This window comes from Canis lupus, chromosome 4, assembly GCF_048164855.1.
Source record: "Canis lupus baileyi chromosome 4, mCanLup2.hap1, whole genome shotgun sequence".
NCBI classification, from domain to species: Eukaryota; Metazoa; Chordata; class Mammalia; order Carnivora; family Canidae; genus Canis; species Canis lupus.
The window spans coordinates 3,376,558-3,397,482 of NC_132841.1; the positions used below are offsets into that span (position 1 = coordinate 3,376,558).

The 20,925-nt window shown below is 35.6% G+C and overlaps 1 protein-coding gene across 1 annotated transcript in view; it reads right to left on the reverse strand.

Annotated features, from left to right (window-relative positions):
- RYR2 (ryanodine receptor 2) overlaps positions 1-20,925 on the reverse strand; it is a 753,550-nt gene that overhangs the window by 75,463 nt on the left and 657,162 nt on the right. Inside the window, exons 78-82 of the mRNA XM_072822940.1 lie at positions 18,653-18,749; positions 16,799-16,902; positions 15,236-15,287; positions 9,505-9,558; positions 8,240-8,263 (exon numbers count right to left, since the gene is read on the reverse strand). Coding sequence (XP_072679041.1) covers positions 8,240-8,263; positions 9,505-9,558; positions 15,236-15,287; positions 16,799-16,902; positions 18,653-18,749 — 331 coding nt within the window. The remainder of the gene's footprint in view (positions 1-8,239; positions 8,264-9,504; positions 9,559-15,235; positions 15,288-16,798; positions 16,903-18,652; positions 18,750-20,925) is intronic.

Sequence of the window (20,925 nt, forward strand, 5' to 3'; positions counted from 1 at the left end):
CACTCTTAGCATCTAATGGGGGAAAAGTAGAAAGGCCTGAAGGAAAAAAAATCAATTCAGCAATCTGCTCTTCAGCAATTTGTCTTATATGAGAAAAAATATTGAAATAAAAAAATACAACTGTCCCTCACTTTTCAGTGGAGAAGATAGCTTATCCCTACAATGGAGATGAATGATATTTTAAGCCAGCACAGGCTTTTGACAGCAAAACTCGTACACATGGTTTCTGATGGACCCTCCTCAGTTATGTGGGCATTTGGGGAAGCACATGCAACCACAGCTCAAGTCTGTGTCCAATGCCACATGAGCTTGGCTTTTTTTCTTTGCATTTGCAAGCCTTTGGCGACTGCTGAAAAAGTTTTCATAATGTTTTCCTCTTCACCTGCATGTGGAAGCTAGCTTTCTTTAAGTGAATAGAAATTTCCAGCAGCTGAACTCTTTTTTAAAAATATTTCCCATAATTTTGCAATAAGTCAATCTTAAATATTCCTCTTATTTAGCATCTTAAATGTAGACATAACCTAGAAGGGGATGTTGAATCTCAACATTATAAGGATAAAAAGATGGAAATATAGGACATTTGATTGGATAACTGAGGACAAAAGCGGATAGCAGTGAAATGGTGCTAATAATGTGGTTTATAACACACAAACTGGCCAGTTCGGACTAAGGGAAATCAGAAATATACGCTAATAGTCAGTCACATTGTCCATTTCAACTAATTTTGTTTGGCATTCTAGTTTCTGAAATTGTAGGTTGGCCACATTCATAAAAAATTGACTAGCAATGCTGGGAGACCACTTAAGATTATAACTTTGTTTAAAAGGGGATGGTCTCTCAAATTTATGAATTTTAAGTTTAGCTTTTAAAAAATTAAATGAATGCATATGGGGTTTCCTATAAGTAAGTCTCCATTACGACAGGGGCCTCAGAGGTTTTGTTTGCTTGTTTTAACCACAATAGAAGTATACATATACCATAGATCCAATAAAGTTCCCTGCATGTAATAGGTGTTCAAGAATATGTGATGAATGAATAACAGAACTAAATCATGTGATATCAAGTAATACATAAAATTAACCTGAAATGACAGATGTTATCTTTCCAACTGATGAACTACAACACTAGTGAAATGTGAAACATCTGGTTTGTTTTCGGTACAGGGTCTAAGAGGTCGAGAATTTTACACATGCAAATAATAATTCTCAAATTGTTGTTTTTAGCTCATTTACTTTATTGTCTGTACCTCTATCACCCATTGTCTTTGTTGCTGAATTCTGAATAGTACAAAAATCTTCCAGAATTATATTTTTCAATAGGATGGGGATAGTTCTAATGTTCTCTCTTTAATGCAAAAAAAAAAAAAAAAGAAAAGAAAGAAAGAAAGAAAAAGAAAAAAGAAAAAAAAAAGAAAAAAAAATACATTTTTACCCAAAGCAAACTTTGTTTAAATGCCAAAGTTTCACTAATAGATGATCAGAGAGGACAAAAACACTAAAGCAGAAAAATGTATCTCAGTTAATGTGTTGAAGGCTCTGAAGTTTAGATGTGTTGTGTCATGTGCTTATGGCTTATTTCATCGTTTATACTTTCACACTTGTTGAAATATTGTTCCCCTTTGATTCAGGATATTTTGAACGAATTGGGGTACATGCTAAAATAGTAAAACCTAGCTGCATTGAAATAATTCTCTACCTCAGGATCCTGTTGACAAAATTTATACTACATCACAAAAAGTTCCCAAACTATAAAATAGAGGGGGAAATGAGCAACTATAAAATCAGAAGGTATCAGATTAGCAAAGTTACACTGAGTTATCATTAGAGGGAATGTGGTTTGTCCCCAGCACAAAATTGGTTCACAACAGGCTTCATTTACCTATTTGTTTGTTTAAACCTTAAAAGTACTGAATACTGCCTTGAATACAAAAAGGAAAATCACAGTAGGGTGACTGATGACCTCTGATAATATGAGGGTACGGCTGGATCATGAAGGTGCCCAAGTGTTGGAATAATTTGAGGAAAAAGAGAAGTTAGAATAAATTTTATTAAAGAGTAGATCATGACAAGTTATCATTTGGATTTTGAGTTTTCTCACTTCTTCTGGTTGTTTTAGTGTTTATAATTCTAAGTTTTCACAAATGGTTACTGATCCTACCCTAGGCCAACCCTTTAGAAACAGCTGCATGCACTCTATAAGTACTCAACACAGTCTCGAATTCCCTGCCAAATATTTCCTCTTCAGCTAAGAGACGGATTTTTCTGGGGACTGTCTTTTTTTTTTTTTTTTAAAGATTTATTTATTTCTTCATTCAGAGAGAGCGAGAGAGAGGCAGAGACACAGGCAGAGGGAGAAGCAGGCTCCATGCAGGGAGCCCGATGTGGGACTCGATCCTGGGTCTCCAGGATCACACCCCGGGCTGCAGGTGGTGCTAAACCACTGTGCCACCAGGGCTGCCCTCTGGGGACTGTCTTAAGGATACATTGTCCTTTCATTCTTCCAGACTCTTGGTACTTATCCTATGCTCAGCCATTTTCAGATGTCACTTGGACATCTGGACTTTATTGTATAAATTCTCAAATTATTACTTATACTGAATTGCTGTAAATCATATCACATATTGTCCCCTTCACAGAGATCCTCAAGAATTTTTGTTTCTCCCCAACAAGAAGACTGTGTTTATTTTATTGATATAGTAAACTGTGAAGTCTAGGTGATTTGATGCTCACTCCTAGAAAGCTTGGAATTAGCAGTGCTGACAAACTAGCGAATTAGCAAGGTTTTAAGGCATCGGTTTCTGGATTAACCTCATTCTTTGTGTCCCTGAACCCCTCTCATCCCTCAACACTTTTTCCTTCTTTATCTAACTGGATCATATATAATTGTGTGATACTTTAAACACCAAACTATTTTCCTAGGAAAAAGCAGAGATACATACACATGTACAGAAGCTAGGCTATTGTCTGTAAAACAATATTGTGACATTCCTATTCTAAAAAAAAAAGATGACGTTTATTTTCTTTTTCACTTCTACACAAAAGATTAGAAGAAAAATTACCAAAAATTTGCATGCTTCTATCAATATTAATGCATTTAGAAACATTATGAAATTGTCCTGAAAAATGAAAAGAACTTACTCTTGAAGAGCAAATTAGACACTTTTAAAGATGAGTATGACCCCTGAGAACATCTAGTTCAAAGCTTTTAATTCAAAGAAGAAAAAGCTGAGTAATTTAAATGTGATCTATTCAAGGTGACCTGGTCAGCCACTGAGTGAGATCCCAGGTCTCCTGTCCTGTATAGTTCTGTGTTCACCAGCCATCCTGTGAAAGTTTTTCTAAAGCCTTCCCTGGCTTGATTTTAGTAGGAAGGTAAAGTTGATTAAAAATAATAATAACAAAAAAAATAATAAGAAGAATAACAAAAAAGTAATAATAACAGTAAATCCCTAAAGAGCTTGTTATGTGATTTAATATTTATTAAATATTATTATTTATTTATTTAATCCTCACCACAATACCATGAAATAGATACTATAATCAGCCCCATTTTATAGATAGGAAAATTGATGCTTAAAATCACCCAGGTAAGTAGTGGAGCTGTCAAATGCAGGTGGTTTGTTTAAATGTCTATACTTTGAGTGATTCTGCTATATCCCATCTGGTATATATAACACAGTCAAGCATAAACCTCAACTGGGATTATTTTTTTAAATAACAGCACATGCTGTCAAACTATTGTGTGCATCAAAAATGTTGTTTAAATATATGTTTAAATATATGTTCTATACCGTTTGCTATTTAGGTCCACACACTCAATATGCATGCATTACCATACAAAACATAGAGGACTGTGCTTTCTGGGACTTTTCTTCATGCCAGGACCAATACTCCATCCCATCCCTATATCCCTTCTCTCCAAGACTTGGCAACTTGCCTTGCTTCTGAGATAGAGCAGGCCCTAGAAATGGCCTGTGCCATTACTATGGTTATAAAAGCTAGCTCTTACCATTCTTACCACCCACTAAGGAGGCCCCAATCCATGTATATAGAGGGATTGCAGTGCCTGAACACTCGGCTGGCTGGCTTTGGCTTCCCCAGGAGGTGCATGGAAAGACGGCATGACTGTTGAATAGCCGTGGGCAGCTTAAGAATGTCCTAACTTGTATTTGCTCTCCCTCCTTCCTTAGATAATCTGTTCCTTCTTCCCCCTCACTCTTACTTCCCTGGGATTACATCAGCCCGCAACCCCAATAAAGTGGTGGCACAGAATCTCTTTGCTCTGTTTTCTAAGGAACCTGGGCTAAGACATGAGGGTATTATTTGAGATCAATAATTTTGGTATATGACAATGCAATTAGCCAACTGCAGCAAGAGGTATGAGAACAGTGGCCATCAAAATGTCTTCTCCTTCCCCTCTATGATTCAATAGTACAACAAGCAACTCAACACTTTAATCTGCATTTTGGATACCACAGTGCTTCTGTAGTAGAAACAAAATAACTATTTTTACCTGATAAAAGGAACCATTATTTGAATGTTCTATATCCATAGTTGTATCTTTGAATTTATATATATATATATATATATATATATATATATAAATTTTTGGTAAGATTCTGGAAGCCCTTCTAATTTAAATTGCTTTGTTCCCATGAACAAGACTAAACAAACTCATTCAAAGATTGAATTATATAGCTGTTGGAGAGGGTACGTTTTACAGCCAATTCATTCTTGCAGGATTGCCAAGGAGTAAAATTCTATTCAAAGTTAGGCCACTGGAGAGGCCAGACAGAGGTGATTTTATCTGTAGACAGAGATATATAACATTAGACCTTAAGACATTTGGGCTGCAGTTGATTCTTCCACACTTGGTAATGCATATTTTGGAATATGAACTGGGTATCTGAATACTTTAGCAGGTATGATGTCATTTTAGTTATGTGTAAGGCCCATCTGAGAAAGAATATAAGTTATTCTCTTAAGCTTTTTATTATAGAATGACCAGTTGCCACAGGCATAATTAGTATTTAAGACACAAGCTATTTTCTTTAATCAACAGTAGAGAATAAGAGGACCTCAGGGAGTCAGCAGAGAATTTATCTGTGAATTAGAAATTGGTGATTTGCCAAAGGATGATGCAACTTCCCTAATATTTGAGAAAGATGGTCTAGAAGGCAAGTCAATGCTTCATTCCTCTGGCTTACTTAAGCTCCACCATCACTAATCTGGGTTTTTATTAAGTGATAAATCTATACTATAGTACTTTAATATTCCACAGAAATGTTTTCATTGAATTAGCATATTTAATGCCACACATTCAGATTTTAGAGAATAGCATTAGAGAAGAAGCAACCATCTGCAGAATATTTCTGTATATTTTACAAAGTAATAGTTTAAAAATATAATTATTCTGATACCAAAGCTCTTTGTGAATCTAGGTGAGAAAAACCCACCATGCTTATAAAAATGAAATTATTTGACTTGCAACATTATTAATTTGTTATTTTTATTTGCACTTGGCTTATAAAAAATTCAAAGCTAAACAAAGCATTCAACTATAGTAATGAAGATTTTGAGTAATAGCTAAAATATTTCTTCCCTTTCGGTTACTCCTGGCCTCTTTATAAGATTTAACCCTCCTTTTCTGTAGTTTTAGTATTGAAGTAGCCCCAAATCTAAAAGAGTTATATATTATACTTAACTAACTAAGCAAGAAGATTTGTAAATAAATATAGGAAGAGAATATTTATATAAATTATTGGTGAAGCAGGGAATTAAGTACCAAGTTAAATCACGCAAGTTTTATCAGAACCATCTCAGTAAAATATACATGTAATGGAATAAGAAAAGATCTGGCAAATACCCAGCATTTCAGCCACCACTCCCTGCATTTCATGTTTCTTAAGTTTTGTTTTATTCCTCATGGAAATAAATTATAATGCCCTTTTTAAAAAATGCCTACTTTCTTCTCCATATTTTCTTTTTCTTTTTTTTTTTTTTAAGATTTATTTATTTATGATAGACACACAGTGAGAGAGAGAGAGGCAGAGACACAGAAGGAGGGAGAAGCAGGCTCCATGCCGGGAGCCCCACGTGGGACTTGATACCCGGACTCCAAGATCGCGCCCTGGGCCAAAGGCAGGCGCCAAACCACTGAGCCACCCAGGGATCCCCTCTTCTCCATATTTTCATGGAATACTTACAGATAAAGAATTTCAGTAGAAAGTACAGCAACTTTTAACAGTTATGAGAATAAAATTCAATTATTCCACACTTTGTTATTCCAAAATTTACTTAACATAATTTAAGAATTACTGAAACTGCCAGATAACCTTTTAGATTTATTATAACTGAGATGAAGAATTCCACTATTAGACTATCTCTAAATGGTGTGAAACAAGCAGATACTGCAATATAAAAATCTGGTAGATTACTAAATCTATAAGGAGAAAGTACTAATCCAGTTGTCTGGTCAAATTTTCAGTAGTATTGTTGGTACCACAGAGTCAACCTCAGATAAGATACCTATCTTCATAGGTAAGTACCTGTACATCTCTGTTTCTCAACTTGATAAGAGTTCCTATTGCTTAACCACAGAAGACATAATTCGTGAAAAGTAGCATGCCATACAAATTAGGCATACATAGCAATTTATAGTCCCAAATCACATGGGGACTATAAATTATAAATTTATAAATATCTGGTTAAGAAGTAAAAATTTCCAAATCTTGTCTATGGTGTTATGCTTATGAGTGAGGGGCAACCATAAGCAACTTTAAAATCCTGTTTCATGGAGAGACAGTTATACTTGCTGGTTTATAGTCTCTTTCCTGTGAATAATTGTCAGGCTTCATCACTGTGTGAATGTCTTGCCCATCTTCCTAAATCCAGGGCATGTAGCCTGGTTCCATATCCTCACCTGATTTTGTCTTCAGTCTGACCCAAATACTAGACTCTAAAAGCTGATTCCACCAGCCACTCCTAGACTTCTTTTCTGAATTGGGAACTTCTCTAATGTCATCAAACTTGACCCTATTTACTGGATTTGCTTTTAGATCCCCTGGACACTGCGTTCCTCTTTCAGAGGGAGATGGTTTTCTTAATCAGCAATACATTCTGATCCTGACCTTCCTTACCTACCTTATCCCTCTTGAGGCATGAATTTTGGTGCTAGGACAGCAAATCTTTGGTTATTGTTAGGAGGTCCCTTCATGTTTTCAAGCCACAAGAATTCTACTTGAGGTAAGTAGTGATGAAAGCATAAATTCCAAGTGAGTATCACACTCATTATTTCCTACTATTTAAGCTCAGAATATATTACTGTTTTGTCTATTATATGCCATTAACTATTATAGCTATCCAACTAGAGCTATATCTGATAGCTATATGAATTCAAATTTTTAAATTTATAAGGATTATACTGATATATTCCTCCAAATATAACAGTGAGTTAAAATATTACCATTTGTTTCTTCTAAAGAGATTTCTTCATGACATTCTAAATTAATTTTAACAGCTTATTTTTTTTAAACTAAAGCCATAATGGATTTTTTTCCCTGGGATGTTCTGATCAATTTTCCTATGAATTAGTCTCATGAAAATAAAATGTGAGCTTAACAAGGTTCATATCAAAGAAAAATTTTTGTTATGCTAGATCAAAATGTTTTTTCTCAGTAAATGTTCCAAGCGCTTGGCTATTTCAAATACTAAGAGATGTAAATAATCACCATTTTGTCCCTATGATGAAATGCTGAAATCAACATTAACACCATGGAACATCCTTTCGAATTATTAACTGGAGAGATTCCTAGCACAACGGGAAAGCAGACTTCTTTCCAATATCACCAGCGATGCCATTTATCATGTCTTTTTCTAAGTAACAAGACTCATATTAAATAAGCAACAAGGGGGGATGAGGCCAGAATGTTATCCCGAAAGGTCGCTAGCTAAAAGTTAAACAGCTGTAGGGCTGGCCCTTTTTACCTAGCACAGCATGAGCTCAGAGTTCACATGTAGGATAAAATTTCAAATTATGAGTCATTTACACTCCAAGAAGAATAAACCCATGTCACGGAAGGGGTACCAAAGAGACCAATTGCATGGGAGCAACCAACTTGTAGAGAGATCGCAAGACCTTTTATTACAAAAGAATCCAAGATGTTGGGTCTAACAAAGGTAAATGTCACAAGAAACCGAAACTCAGACCCAGACAAATACACACATATATATAGTTTTACCTTGCTGCGTTGGGATCCTGTGACCTTAAGGAAGGATGAGGACAAGAAGCAAAATAGCAATAAACAATTGCTCGGAAGACAACTGATAGACCATAAATGGTGTGCACTTCAGAAAAAAACAGTATTATTTGCTGCTCAGAGCTCATTCTAATTTACTTCTATTTCTTATCAATAAAGATGGATTTAAGAATAGGACACACACATTAGAAAAGATTATAGTGTCATACAGGAAATTAATCTTATGGCATTTTTCTCAGCAATAGTCATGGATGGTTCTCAGATTAGCTTCTGTACTTTCTACACATTGACTTCAATGCTGCAGAGATGCCATACCAAATTATTCCTGGAAGGGGCACTACTCTACGTCCACCCATCAACCTGTACCTTTTGGTGGGACCACTGTAATTAAGAAATGATTGCTGGTTACTAATATATTTCCAGACTTCTAGCTCAAAAATCCAGATATGTAATACAAAATAATAATAATAATAATAATGTAATCTATTTTTCCACTTCATTTCTTTCTGAAAATTCTAAAAAAAAAAAAAGAGAAAAAAAAGAAACGGAGAGAAGGGGTAGTTAGCAACAACTCTTTTCTTCATAGAAAGCAAAAGTAAAGTCTAAACAAATGGGGCAAATAATATTTACTTTCCTTCTAGCTAATTAACACTGAGCAGTATTTCTAATTTTCTGGAATAGTTAAAAGCTGAGAACATCTGAGAAAATTATCTTAAAATAGAACATAGTCCTAGGAATATATGCACTCCTACCTCATGCAAGCAAATGGCATTGTGTGCCACCATCTACATATGTACAGGGAATGAGTGACCTAATTGGGTTGAAGTCAAAAGAGGCCAAATCTTTAAGACTTCTTCCATTCAGAAGAAAATCACAAACCAAGGGTTTAATTAAAAACTGGATGTCATGTTGCTCTTCAATAAATATTTTCCTCATATGTCTATTGGAAATTTCAGATCATGATATTCACTGAGATGAGAACAGTTTGAAGCAATCTCATCTCTGAGAGTTCTCAGGGACACTCATTCTGAACATATGGGTTTTGATTATTTCATTATTCTATGTTCCTTGGTCTTAACTTCAGCAAATGTTAGGACTCAGATTTGTCCATCCAGCTTCTGACATGCAGTTCCTTGACACAATAAGCTGCAATAAGCCATGAAGCAAGAAACATAAATGTCAGTTATAAGCTATGAAACAATGTTCCAAAGTAGAATTGAAGACAAATCTAGAAAGATCCATCTTACTTCAAAACTCTTCACTTCTTCTTCACCATCATCATCTTCCTCATCATGACAACTCTAAGACATGGAAAACATTAAAAAAAAAAAAAAAAAAAGGCCAGCAGGATTAGAATACATTGAGGCAGAAAGTACAAAAGAATGTAGCATGGAATACTGAATCATTTGTATGAAGTTATCACTGACATTGTTTAAATAGATGTATTAGATACAGTAAACATAGATGGCATGATCAATGAACCCAGGACCTAAAAGAAAGTTATACTGTGCTTTTACAAAATCAAAGTACTAAACTGCCAATTTTATGCGTAGCCTGGAGATATTGATGAGATCCCTACCATACTATGTGTACCTGTTAATCATGCATTTATTTGCCATGTTCAAACCAAACTGTAAGCCTTAAAGACAAGATCATTGTTTTTTCTTATTTTATGCTGCCATTACAACGCACAAATATAGATACCTGCAATAACTGTGAATTAAAATAAACAGAAAGCTGTCCACTGTTTAAAAGTGAATCTTGTAATCCTTTAAGCTCATTTTTTATTGTAATTGGCCCAAAGGGGGAAAATGAAATTCTAACTGCTACTAATATTATTCTTTTATGGAAAAATAAGTAAACTGACTAATCCATTATTTTGAGTTATTTTCCCAGAAATGATAAAGGCACACTCCATGCCTATATTCTTATCTAATTCCCCCAGGTAAAATTTTTGCTTGCTAAATTTAAGGAAGAATAGTGGTGTGGTGATTGGGAACACAGCCTGACGACACAGAGTACCTGCTTTGAGTCCTGATGCTGCCAGTTATTGGCTATTCAGCTTAAGGCAAGTTTCTTTACTTCTCTGGGTCTCCCTTTCCTCATATGTAAGGTAGAAAGAAATAAGAAAAAGAGGACCAGGGCTCTTGAGAGGATTATACGAATTAATAGATACAAATTGTTTGCCACATAGGAGCAGGTGCCTGAAAAATCATAAGCATTTAATAAATCTCAACTGCTATTATGGTTGGGAATAAAAAGTATCATGTTGACCAAAGGAAGCTAGTCATTCTGTGGTAGGAAAAAAGCTACAGTTTGTCAAAATTAGATTGTCCCAACACTCTTAAGGATTTCTTCTGGTCTGCAAGTGCTCTGTATATCAGTGAAGTGAATGGTGACAAGTCATTAAATATAAGTGAAAAATCAGAAAAAAATAGTTTCAATTCAATATTTCCCAATACTTCGAGTATGGAGATGAAGTGGGGATGGGAGGGAGAACACAAAATACGATTCTTCTACCTGCACAGTGATAAATTCTAGGTCTTTCCCGTTCTTTTGTTCATTCAACAAATACTATCACCCTTTCCACTTTAGAGTAATAAGACTGACAATATGGTTTGTGAAGGAGATAATAAAGGGGACACAGACCTGTAATGATTTTGCTGTTTAGAAAAGGTGTTCCATAGCATGTTTCCCCAGAGAAACAAAGGTGTTAATCATTTACTCAGCAGTATAGGAAATTTTCTGCTATGTGCTAATGTCACCTGGCTCCCACGCCATCAGTTAACAAGGAATTTTATTTTAATTTAATTTAATTTTAAAATATTTTATTTATTTACTTGATAGAGACAGCAAGTGAACACAAGCAGGGGAGCAGCAGGCAAAGAAAGAAAGAGAAGCAGGCTCCTCGCTGAGCAGGGAGTTGGATGCTGGGCTAGGATCCCAGGACTCTGAGATCATGACCTGAGCTGAAGGCAGATGCTTAACCAACTGAGCCACCCAGGCAGCCCTCACCAGGAATTTAAAAAAAGAACCCATGAAAACTTGAGCAAAACATATCTGATAGGCAAATCTGTGGTCCTCCATAAATATTGTCCAACTAATATTAAATACAGAGGAATTTTAGCTTATCTGCCCACGAAGATTACCTATGTACTGTTTCCCTCCTCTACATTAGGAATTAGAAGTGAAGCACTGAGGTTTTATCAGGTAATAATCATGTTTATTTTTTAAACAAATTAGAACACTAATATAAAATGTCTTTTAAGGATGTGAAGTTTTTTAAAAATGCAAAGTTTTAAATTTTCTCAAAAGATCTTCTATGTCAATTTCACTATCTTCAGAAATAGAGAAACAAGTTTTGAGATGAAGAATACATTCAGAAAAATTGTCATTTTGGGTTATAATGACATGCTTTAATCTATAAATTTTATATCATATGCTTGCTTTTGGAATTCCTTTAGAGATTGAGAGCTCTAGTTGAGAAATATTTTTTAGAGTTATTTTTATTTTTTTATTTAATAATAATAAATATAATATAATATAAATATTTATTTTGAAATAAACTATTTTTAAAATTATGAAAATTTAGTGATATTTGCTTCTAACGAGGTTAAAATTTGTGATTTTTAGAAGCTATTAAGCCTAAATCAATTTGGAGTATATATCTGACAAGATTCATCAGCCTATAAACTACTTTGAATTTCTACTGATTGGATATGTTGAGGATACAATGGGGCCACAAGAAAACCAGAGCAGATCTGCATTTTTTTAATGTACTGGGAAGAAGAAGGATTTATAGGTATAGGAGATAAGTTTCTCACCAGCAAACTGCATCCATGTAGTATATATGGTAAATAAACAGGCAGTTTTAGTAGATGGCCTAGAAGCACAGGATTTAGCTTTCTACATCAAAATGACAAATTGTAGGCATGGAGGAGTTACACCATATGCCAGGAGGGAAAAAGTGAGTAAAATCCATACACAAAGAGGCAGAAGCATGGAGTAAGAGAATTATTTTGCAAAGATTTTATTTATTTATTTGACAGGGAGAGAGAGAGAGAGAGAGAGGAAAGAGAGAGCACAAGAAAGGGGAGGAGCAGAGGGAGAAGCAGTTTCCCCGCTGAGCTGAGCAGGGAGCCTGATGTGGGGCTGAACCCCAGGACCCTGGGATCATGACCTGAGCTGAAGGCAGACGCTTAACTAAGCACCCAGGTGCTCCTGGAATAAGACAATTTAGAAGAGAAAACAAAAGAAAAAATTAAATTAGAGGGTACTTCAGACCATTCAGGGGTCCAGATCAAAACTCAAAATTGGTGATGAGAAATCCATCAGCAGTAAATAGGGCACTTCACTTTGCCAGCATCTGCTGGAATTTTCTTTCTGCAAAACAAGTATATTTCACACATTTTTAAGTTGCCTTTCTGACTATGGTACTCCTCAGAATGTAGAGGAAGCAAAACCAGAAGCTTTTACTATGCATTTAAATCTAAAAACTAATGGATGAGTTAGAAGGGACAGAAATCTCCTAAGAAAGTGACCCTAGCATTTGATAATTTTAACCAATAAAGGATAGAACAATAGGCATAACTTAATCTGTACCCTAAATATTTTAATAAGTAAGAGAAGAAGGAGGAAAAAGATTTCCTCAGTCAGAAACTCAAAATAGTAGAAACTGTTGAGTGTTTAACTTATGATAGCATCATTCTAGATACTTCCACATGGTTATCTTCTTCATATTGGTAGAAACATCCCATTAAGATGAAATAGCTTCAGACTGTTGAGGAGAGATAATGGATTATAAAGAGGCATTCTGGGAATCAAGCATGAGGGGCCACGATGATGGCAAAAGCAGTGGCAACAGCCAGTCAATGTGAATGCACTGGAAATTCTCTGGTAAGTTTTTAAAGCAGTGGCATACATGATACAAGTAGAGTTGTCCAAGAATAAGCAGAGAGTTGAAAGATGGATAGGAAAAAAAAAATATTAATCTCAGGTTCAAAATAAAGTATGGCTTAAAATATACGAAGATTCAAGATGATTTTTTTCAAGATATAGCTAAAGCAAGGAGAATGAGCAATAGTAAATAAAGGATTCAGAGCAGATGATATAATAATAGAGAAGTGCAGAGCTACTCATCAGCTGTTTGCTTCAGAATTTACCACCAAAGAGAAGTGATTTTTATTTATTTTACTTATTTTATTATTTTTTATTTTTTTAAATGATTTTAAAATTTGAGCAGGGCAGGGGGCAAGGGAGAGAGAGAGAGGAAGAGAGGCTGCAGTGGGGAAATCAAATATGAATAGCAAATAAGCATTCGAATTAAGAAAACTTAAGATAATTCCAAAGTCTTTATTTGGCCCACTTTAGAAATTCTCTCTTTGTGTGTTCATATTTAATTAAAGGACTTTGTGGTCATTGCAGTTGTCCCCCCAAAACATTCCCCCAAAGAACTAATTCTTTAACTCAAATTTTGGTCTATACCTATGAACACATCTAAAAATACTTATACTGGTTAACCATGTAGTTAAAAATTGAAGGCAATGATGACCATAATGCATGTAAATGCAAAGCCTAAAAAAATACTATTTTCTGCAAAAAAATAGACAAATTCAGAGTACTTTAAAAAAAATTAGGCCTCTCTTTCAACTATTCCATGCAGCCACATGCGTGATTTTTAGTGGAAGTGCCAGTAAAGTGAATCTATATTTGTATTTCATAATGCTGACTTAACTAATACTCATCTGTTTATTATTTTTTATTATTTTTTTCATCTGATAAGTGTACTCTTTCATTCCTATTACCTGTCTTACCCATCCCTCACCCCTTCCTCTCTGGTGACCATCAGTGCCTTCTCTATAGCTACGAGTCTGTTTCTTGGTTTGTCCTCTTTTTTCCTTTGCTTGTTTTCTTTCTTAAATTCTACACATGAATGAAATCATATAGTATATGTCTTTCTCTGATTTATTTCACCTAGCATTATACCCTTTAGCTAATCCCTGTTGTTACAGATGGCAAGATTTCATTGTTTTTAGGCTGAGTAATATTCCGTTGTGTGTATGCATATGTGTGTGTGTGTGTGCATATATATATATCTTCTTTATCCATTCATCTATTGATAGACTTGGACTGTTTCCATACTTATACTGGTTAACCAGTAGTTTGACTACTGTAAATAATGCTGCTCTCAACATAAGGGTGTAGGTATCCCTCTGAAATAGTATGTTTGTATTTTGTGGGGTATATACCCAGTAGCGCAATTACTGGTTAATAGGGTAGTTCTATGTTTAACTTTTTGAGGAGCCTACATACTGTTTTCTTCAATGACTGCACTAGCTTCTGGGAAGATGATTTTCAAAATGAAGAAAGGCAACCTCCAGAGACTACTTGCTAAAAAGTTGGATATCAATCATCAAAATTAGCAAATGAAATAAACACAGGGAAAGCACAATTATCAAGTCTGTGGCTAGCATAAATGTAAAGAACTAGTTAGCCCTGAATGACAAAGCTGAACTTTAACAATATTTTGGCCTTGGGGGTGCCTGGGTGGCTCCGTGGTTGAGGAAATACCAAAGGCAAATGCCTTTGGCTCAGGTCATGATCCCGGGGTCCTGGGATTGAGTCCTGCATTGGGCTCCCTGTGAGGAGCCTGTTTCTCCCTCTGCCTGGGTCTCTGCCTCTTTCTGTCTCTCATGAATAAATAAATCTTTTTTAAAAAATTAAAATAAAATAAAAATATTTTGGCCTTGGATTATGGCCTGACTCTTATTAGAGAAACGATGACATATATTAACACTTATTAGGGGCCTGGGTGGCTCGGTTGGTTAAGTGTCTGACTCTTGATCTCAATTTGGGTTTTGATCTCAGGGTCATGAGCTCAAACACCACAGTGGGCTCTACACTAGGAGTGGGGCCTGCTTAAAAAACATGATTTTCCTTTTTAAAATTAAACATTAAAATAAAGATATACTTACTTACCTTTGCCATAATATCTGCATAAGCCATATATAAAAAGTCTTCTTCCAGTTTGCTATGCAAAACAAGAAAACATGAATTTTTAAGTAGGAGTAGGAGACTAGTCAAATGCAAAACTGCCATCACTGTATAAAATAACATTTATTTCTCAAACAGTATGCCTTTTTAAAATGAAATAAACAGAAAACATAGGCAAAGTCATTATTCAAAAGTATAGTAGCATCAGACAGCAAAGATCTCAGACCAAAATAGCTGACCCATCTTACCTTCCAGAAGAGGCCTTCAAGTCTCACAAAATAAATGGTCTATTGATTTAACACACAAATGTAATAACTTTAATTCTCTTGAGATTACAAAAGCTGAAACAAGCAAGTTTAAATGAGGTAGGGGCTTTTGACAGAAGTGATATTTGACATTTGATGGAAAGATTCCCCAAGTTATTATGCTACTACACTGTTAAAAATACAATAGTCATTGTGATTCTTAAAAATTAAGAAATATGTTTAATATCTTCTTCTTAAGTATGGAAACCATTAATTCATGAAGAAAGGTTTCCATCCAAAAATACATATTTGCAAAATTATTTTAGCAGTCTTAAGGTTCAGCCATCAGAAAAAACCATTTATGAAAATACCTCATTACCTGACAATGCCAGACATAGTTGCTCTATGCTTAGGGATGAGATGATTTTGTTAGTTAGGAAATAGTAAGAGAGAGACATTGTGAGAGAAGGATGGATCACATTTGCTAAGAGGGAGAAATGTGCATTATTATGGCATGCATAGAGGTCAAATGAACTTGTCTAGACTCTCAAAAGATTCATGTGGATAGGACTGATCATTAAATTATTTTCCAGTTTCTGCAGGAATGAGTGTGAAGCTAGGGCAAAAGGCTCCCTTTTGCACAGCAGGGAGGCAGATAAATGTTCTTTAACCTCTGAAAGATTTCATCCACAGAATCTCTGCAGTACTCCCTATTATGAGCAAATGCTGAGCCCATTTGGTTACTGGGCATCTGAGGGCATAGCTTATTTAACTACACAGAGGTTCTGCTTTGTGGCTTTGGTAAATTCATATAAATAAGACTGTAGAAACATGGAAAATGGCAAATGCCTTTAAAATAGATCTCAAAGAAACTTCCTGTTGAGATGACGTCTTACTCATCTTCTACGGGTTTCCTAAGACCCACTGCACAATGGAAACACAATCTACTCAGGAAATTTTGGGTCACCATCGGCCTCCACACGTTTTTTCATACTGGAATTTGCTTTGGGCTCTTGTTTTATTTTATAAAGGCCATTTGTGATAAAGAAAAAAAAAACATTTCATTAGATTCAGGATCAACAGCAAATGACAAAGTTGTTACATAAAACTGGTAGATATTAAAGCCTGAACTGGAACGAATATTGGTCCACACACGTATGGCAGACTGGTCCTATTGCAGAAAATTCTCTCTCCTAACAAAAACAAGATGAAACTGCAACATGAATGTGTGAAACACAAGATATTCAGACATGGGTTTCTTTATCTGTTCTTCCTATGCTCACATGAACACTCCCAACCATACCATTTCTCTGTTAAAGCTGTTCGACTAAACAGAAGGATGAGTTGATGGAGGGGATCAACTCTCTTCGTGCTTTCCTCTTCTTCTGGAGGGTCGGCTCCAGGCTTCTACAAAAAGCCAAATCCATAAAATTTCACATTAGATGAAACATGCATACAAACCCAGAAGTAATATGAGCAGGCATGGTCCTAGGGTGGCAAGAAATGTCTCCATGCCACCTTCATCTTTCAAACATCCCACGAGTGTACCTGTGCCCAGAACTACTAGCCACAAGGGAGTCTGAGCAATGCTGGATTTCTACTTTCCAGCTGAGGGTCAGGAGCAATGCCTAAAAGGAAAGCCATCTTCTTCCTGATCTGGCAAGTGTGTGTTTGTGTTTTAGATGTATCGTGCATGCACATGTGTGTGCTTTGAGGCATCGTGAATGCACGTGTGTGTTTTATAGACATTGTGCATGCACATGTGTGTATTACACTAGTCAATGCAAAACTATGCAGTTTAAAAAAGATATTTAATAATTGGACCAAAAAACACTGTGGGCAAGGATGACTCACATCATTTAAAAATTCTGAATGCTATTCTCAGAAGCAGATTCACAACCAAGGGTGTATTTGGCAGAGATTTCAGCTTTAGGGTGGGCTCAATTTATAAGGAATTACAATAAAATCCTAAGTCACTCCAAGTATAAACATTTAGTTCACACAGCAATGAAAACTGATTATCAAATAAACATTTTCTTTGCCTACACAAATAAAGAATGCTAAATGAGTTAATGCTTGAATGACTCACACATTTTTATTTTTAGTTACTTTAAACTTCAAAAGAAGAAGTTTGTACTCTTAGAACTTTTAAGATGAGGAAAATTATTAAGCATTTTTACAGACTGTTGAATTAATTAATCTTCAGTTTGTTGAATGTTTAATGACTTTTATGTCTCTATTGCCTTACCCATTCAGACTGATTCTTTTCTCTACATAAATGGTCTTTTTTTCCTGGATTTAAGGTTTAATATTGTAGATACTGGGTAAATTTCTATAAGATATCTAATATTCTATGGCTTGTTTCGGTTCTAAAGACAAACCGAATTCACTTAAAATATAAGTCAAGCTTTCATGAATTATATCAGTTTATCCAATATTCCTTGATAACTTGTGAGTTGGAAAAAAAAAAACTTTTAGAGAAGAGATCTTTAACTTGGGAATCATGAGGCCTCCAACTAATCTGCAAAATACCACTGGACCATATGCTTGTAAATTTTCCTGAGACCATGGCTTTCACCAGATATTTCAAGAGGTCTAGGACTTATGAAAGATTAAGACTACAGCTCCCCAGAGCACTCGGCTCTTAGTACAGGAGTATTCTTACCAGCACAACATGGTGGGACCAAAAATCTACTTGCCCACTACAACATTTGTCATGACTTCCTGTTCTTGCATAACAGCCTATTATCCTCTGTCCTGTGTGTTTTTAAAAACCCATTACTTTTCACTGGCTTCTGTTAACCTTTACTTATTTTTGGTGAAGAACTTCATTATGGTTAAGGTTTTATAGCTCTATACTGGTTCTGAGGTGTTTACAGGTGTTTTGAGGAAGAATTTAAAACAATAATGGCATCCAAGTTTGGTTAATAAACTTCTATCATTCAGCTTAATTTCTGAATTGCTTTGATGTTGAAGAGATCTCTTTGAAATAAGGATAAAATTTTCCCTCAACACCGAATGTAATAACAATCAAGAATAAGTTTTCTAGGATGAATATGCTGCAATGATATTTTCTCTTATATGACTTAAGTGCTAATATCAATGTTATTCACCAAGCCCAAACCCTCCTTCATCTTACAACCCCATTAAAACATACTGCTAAATCTTCTATTAATTTATCTTCAAAGTAGTGTTCTTCTGTTTCAATCCAAGACTTTTCATATCCCTGAAGAAAGAGATTGACAGCCCGATGCCTAAAAGATAAGCACAATTCCAAACAAGGAATGTTTAAAAATAAATTGGAAAGGTATTCAGTAGTGCTTTATCACTGGACACTCTGTACACTAAAAAAAAAAAAAATAAACATCCTACTCATGATTGGAGAGGCAATACATCATAATGAATAAGGCAAGGCTTCTTAAATTCACATGCTGACTTCTATTTAAATTCTGGCGCTACCATTTCTAAGCTTCATAACACTGGCCAAATTATCAACTTTATCAGGTTTCACTTTTTCCATTGATAAAACTAGGATAACTCCATTTGCACTTCAGTTTTGAGAAACTTAAAATGAGATAAACAATGTAAAGCACATTGGATAAATAGATGGTCATTAAGTGGTAGCTACTATGACATAAAGTGGCTCTGGATAAACAATATAGAAGCGTTAATAAAGGAATTATTCAGTGTTTGAGTTAACATTAGATACAGGCCTGGAGGATTACAAAACAAAATGTATTATGTAAACTTAATAGGAGAATGTATCCAAAGACTAAATCCTGGAAAGCTGAAGATAAATGGTTGCCCGTGAAACAAAAGTGCACTGAAGACTAAAAGAATCAATAAACTCATCATGAAGTTGATAAGACATATGAGTAAGAGTCCATCATAAGAAAGGGTAAAAGAAAGTCATGATCCATAAGGAATCATCCTAAGGGAATATCAGAAGTGTTAAAAGGAGATGTGCCATCATAGGATGGAAAGCTGAGCCTAACCATACTAGTGGAGTCATGAGACATATGGTCAGACAGGTTTATGAAGGGTCTGGAAAACCAATGAGAGGAGCTGACAATGCACCTGGAACTGCTAGAAATCATCATACAGTCCTGTGTGTGAAACACGCATGACAAAAGATGGGCTCATCCTTCCCGGGACAGCAGAATCACCTGAGCTGCTTTTACACAATACACTTGCTAAGCACGCAGAGAAATTCTGATTCAACAGGTTGAGGCTTGGGTATTTCTGAAACGAGTTTGTGTGTGTTTCCTCAAAGTACCAGGTTTGAGAACCACTGCAAAAAGAGATACAATTTTGAAAAGGTTATGTCAGAGAGAGTAGAACAGCAGACTCTGTGACACTGGGGAAACTTGCTTGGAATCTGCTGCCATCAACATGATTAGAGGGGGCATGAACAAGGGAGCTGAAGAGGTGGCCATAAAGGGAAGAGTGGCGATAGGAAACAGATAAAACAAAAATCTGAAGGAACTTGGAGAATGACTGGATAGGAGTGAACAGAAAAGGAAAAGGACTATAAATTCAAGGTTATTTTTTTTTATCAAGGAACTGGTGACATCATAACGGAATCAGAGAATTTAAAAGCAGCAGATAGGCAGAGGGGGAAATTAATGTATTTTTATACTCAGTGAATGTGCCATGGCAAGGAATCCAGCAATCTTAGTAAAAGGAGAGCATGCAAAGTTTCTTTGCTTTGTTTTGTTTCACTTCCTGACTCACTTTATTCAAACATGTACTGAAAGTCAGTGTTCTAGGTACTGAGGATATATGTATATAAAATTGAACACGACTTTAAAGGATCTTAAAGTCGGAATTAGAGAAACAAACAGGCCCGACACTACAGGAACGCACCCACAGCTAGAGGTCTGTACAAGTGTCCTGGAAACACAGGAGGAAGCATTCCACCTGCAAGGAGTGTAAGTGCATGGTTTGGTCAGAGACATTCCAAAAGAGATGCAGCTGAGCTGTGTCCTGTCTACCAGGGGACGTGGAAATGATGCCGTTTATACAAAGCTCTGAGCAGGAAGAGCACAGATTCTTAGGAAAACCGCAAGGAGGCTGAACTGGTACCTTGCCCACAGAGCCAGACTCAAATGTATCAGGATATTTCTCTATTAGAAGGTACGTCAGCTCTAAGAGAAGGTCGAGGGTCCGTTAAATGCATTTATGTGATTCCCATGAACTAGTTCCATGTCAGTTCTTCTCCCCAAGATGGGAAGTAAAAAAAAAAAAAAAAAAAAAAGTAAACAATTAACATGAATACTCTTAAGTTTGGTTCTAAGCACTCTGTATACCTCAACCCATTAAGTAATCTCAACAACTCTATGAGGCAAATCTCATCAATGGTACACATGAGGAATTTAGAATAGTCAGGTAAGAAACTTTACCAATGTCATGCAGCCATCAGCTGAGACA